A 3,700-nucleotide genomic window follows, 5' to 3' on the forward strand; every position below is an offset into this window, starting at 1 on the left:
TGATTTGTAAAAAATAGAATAAAAATTAAATATTTATTATATTTTGTGTAGAGATTTAAAAAAGTTGTTTTGAGATTTGAAAAAATTAAATTGTTTATTATATTTTATATGAAAATTTAAAAAAATTATAATGATGAGATGAAATGAGTTGAAGTGAGTTTTAAATACAAACGAGGCCTTAGTTTAAATTTTGGTATTTTTAGAATATATCACTATTATTTATTATTTTATTATTAATTTTTTTTATATTTTATTTATTATTATTTAATATTTATCATTACTTTTATTATTATTTACAAAATATCTCAAAAGTCCACAGAGCTACCACCAAGTTGTCGTGAACCCAATCAAAATAATAAAAAATAAAATTTTTTTATTCTAATGCATGGAACGTTTTTTCCTACCAACCAAAAAGAAAAACCTAGGAGGCAATGCTACCACCAAGTTGTCGTGACCCCAATCAAAATAACAAAAAATAAAAGTCTTTTATTCTACTGCACTAAACGTTTTTTTCCCTCTCTCTCTCTCTCTCTCTCTCTCTCTCGTATAATCGTATTTATTAGAGATTATTGTAGAGCTTCTTCATCAGCTTCAGCACATTGGCCGTATCGGTGTGAATCCCTTCGACATAGAAAGGAAATGGCGAAGCAAGGCTCCGATCATCTGCTGGAGCCATGGAGGCGGGACCTGGAGGGAAAAGTGGTTATGGTGACGGGGGCGTCCTCCGGACTCGGCCGCGAATTCTGTCTTGACCTCGCCAATTCCGGCTGCAAGATCGTGGCCGCCGCTCGCAGGGTCGACCGCCTCAAGTCTCTCTGCCACCAAATCAATCACCTCGCTTCTTTTTCCGCGTCCGATTCCCGAGGTTTCCGAGCCGTGGCTGTAGAGCTAGACGTTTGTGCCGATGCTCCCACCATTGAGACATCAGTACAAAAGGCTTGGGACGCGTTCGGACATATCGACGCCTTGATCAATAATGCGGGAGTTAGAGGCAATTTACTCTTTTGTTTTGTTCTTATTTGCTTTCATTTTGGTTGTTGAGAAAATGAGGGAAAATTTTGAATTGGTGCTAACCGAAGCCAATAAACCATTAAAGTTAAATCTCTTCTACCTTGATTTCTTAACAATAAAAAGAATTCGTTAATTTTTAGGATGGAACTCAAATTCCACGTTTGATATTAGCCTGCTGAGTCTTATCCGAATTTCCCCATACTTCTTTGTGAGTATATATGGCTAGATAGCTGCTTCTTCCTCTGTATTTTGATTCTTGGAGCCTGTCTAAGATTCGGATACTTTGATATGGATCTATCTCTTTTTCTTTTACTTGTTTGATCGATGTTCTTAACTATTACGCTGCGTACTTTAGGTAATGTGAGATCTCCGTTGGACTTGTCTGAGGAGGAATGGGATCAGGTCGTCAAGACAAACTTAAAAGGAACCTGGTTGGTGTCAAAATATGTCTGCATACGCATGCGTGATGCCGAGCGGGGAGGATCAATCATTAACATATCTTCAATTGCTGGTCTTGACCGTGGGCATTTGCCTGGATGTGCCGCCTATGCGTCCTCAAAGGCAGGCGTAAACACCTTGACAAAGGTAATGCCATTTGTTATGCAATTGTTTCGAAATATGGGGTAGTTTCATCGTAGTTGTTTGGGAATAACTTCTTGAGGGTGAAAAACTATAGGTGCAGTGAACCTTAGTTTTGTATTCTCTTTTCTGACCTATGAGTAAAATTATGCTATCTTCACAAAAAGAATGCACTGCAGATGGAGAAAAAAACTCAATTCTTGAAAAAAGATTTTACTTTGATTAAAAGAATTTACTTTAATCTATTAAAGAATTAGTATACAAGTGAAATTTATTTTATTGTTTCAAGGAAATTCATCTGAGTATAGTTCTTATTTAAGGAAAAAAAGAGAGATTTTTTTGCCGTTTGAAAGGAAAATAACTCCCTAGAGAAAGCTGTTAGGAGTAGAGATGCAAATGCAGACTTGAGGATGCCCTTCAGACCAAACACTTTTCAACTGCACGACCTGAATTTTATCATATTGGACGTTTTTGGAATCAGCAACGCTGCAACAGATATAATTACCTTCTCCAAACACCACCATTTTCATTTTCATATCGTGATATTTAGGGTCAACGTGTTGATGAAACTAGGACACATGATGTTTTATGATTATTCTACCTGGATGTCTACATCTTATTTTTCCATGTTTAGTGACTGGTCCACATATTCCACATGGCGGGGAAAAGGAGAATGGGTGTGAGATTGTGCTTGGCTTTTTCTGTAACGATATGAGGACATCTTAAAATGGAGTTAGGAGCCAGTGTCCTCCAAGTCTCTGAATATTTTTCTTTAAAAACTGTTCCATTATATTGTTTTCTGAGTTTATATGGTATTGTATATTGTAATATTGTAGGTTATGGCTATGGAATTGGGAGTTTACAAAATTAGAGTGAATTCAATATCACCTGGCCTTTTCAAATCTGAGATTACTCAGGCTCTTATGCAAAAAGATTGGCTGGATAACGTGGCTAAGAAAACTGCTCCTTTAAGAACATTTGGCACATCCGATCCGGCATTAACATCACTTGTTCGATACTTACTACATGACTCTTCTGAATATGTTTCGGGCAACATTTTCATTGTTGATGCAGGTGTAACGCTACCGGGTATTCCTATTTTCTCTTCCCTTTGATGTTCATATTTTGTACTGACATATAACTAAGTTTCATTATACTGAGATATGAGGACACTCTACCTCGTGTGTGAGGTATTAGTAGTTTCTGAAACTTATGGTTTTTTTTTTTTTTTTTTTTTTTTTCAATTTCTTTTTCCTGCTATTCGGTTCAATGCATTGTGATATCTGGCTGCTTTACTTTTATCTGCGTCACTGGGACAAGCTTAATAAATTTGATAGTGGTTGAAAAATCAAAATTTCCATGAACAGTCTCTGGTTAATCTGGTTATTGGCATGCTTTAGGAAACTTAAAGGATTGAAATTGTGGTTAGAGAGATATAATTTGACCTTTCAACTTGCTGCCTGATGACATCCATTATTGTCGACTTCAGAGAAATATTTATGCAATCGCTGTCTTGATATGTCGAATCCATATCTATTTGCAGAGGTCAAGTTTCTATATACATAGCAATTATAATATCCGCGAGCATGGTGGAGAAATTTGTGTTATATTTATTTTCTTTGCCAAATAGTAAGGTTGTTGCTTCTAAAACCAGTGATGATTCTATGCATTAGAATAACCATTCGCACTTGTACGAGCTCGGTAGAGATCTTCCCGCTGCAAGTATGGAAAATGATACACTTAATTATTTTTTACAACTTTTATACGATCATGTTTTAAATGAAGGATATTTGATAAAATAACTTAGAAAAGTAACATTTTACGCAAATACTCTCATTTTACATAAATATTCTCCTGACTCCAAAATCCTACACAACTTGACTTCCTGTGCTGTTTAGAGATTGGTAATTGGTGGGATTGGCTCTGTGGGTATGATTTGAATCACTCGATCACTGTTTCTATGTTGTGATGGTGTGTGCATGGGCCTCTGCAATCTGCATCGGAAAATATATGGCTCATATGGGATAGGCTGTAGCTGTTATGTCTACACCACTTGTCAAACAGGCTAGACTTGGTCACTATTCAAAGAAAGCCCGAGTCAGACATCCGC

The 3,700-nt window shown here is 36.3% G+C and overlaps 1 protein-coding gene across 1 annotated transcript; it reads left to right on the forward strand.

Moving 5' to 3' along the window:
* Positions 1-516: 516 nt before the first annotated feature.
* LOC121268451 (3-oxoacyl-[acyl-carrier-protein] reductase FabG-like) lies at positions 517-2,944 on the forward strand. Its single transcript, XM_041172739.1, has 3 exons — positions 517-991; positions 1,367-1,596; positions 2,427-2,944. The coding sequence occupies exons 1-3, from the start codon at positions 640-642 to the stop codon at positions 2,703-2,705; spliced, it is 861 nt and encodes a 286-aa protein (XP_041028673.1). The 5' UTR covers positions 517-639; the 3' UTR covers positions 2,706-2,944.
* The last annotated feature ends 756 nt before the right edge of the window (positions 2,945-3,700 follow it).

Source organism: Juglans microcarpa x Juglans regia, chromosome 5S (assembly GCF_004785595.1).
Source record: "Juglans microcarpa x Juglans regia isolate MS1-56 chromosome 5S, Jm3101_v1.0, whole genome shotgun sequence".
NCBI classification, from domain to species: domain Eukaryota; kingdom Viridiplantae; phylum Streptophyta; class Magnoliopsida; order Fagales; family Juglandaceae; genus Juglans; species Juglans microcarpa x Juglans regia.

Coding starts and splice junctions, on each gene's coding strand:
- LOC121268451 (XM_041172739.1), top strand. CDS start 640: ATGGCGAAGCAAGGCTCCGATCATCTGCTGGAGCCATGGAGGCGGGAC. Junction 992..1,366: donor CAATAATGCGGGAGTTAGAG/GCAATTTACTCT, acceptor TGCGTACTTTAG/GTAATGTGAGATCTCCGTTG. Junction 1,597..2,426: donor GCGTAAACACCTTGACAAAG/GTAATGCCATTT, acceptor GTAATATTGTAG/GTTATGGCTATGGAATTGGG.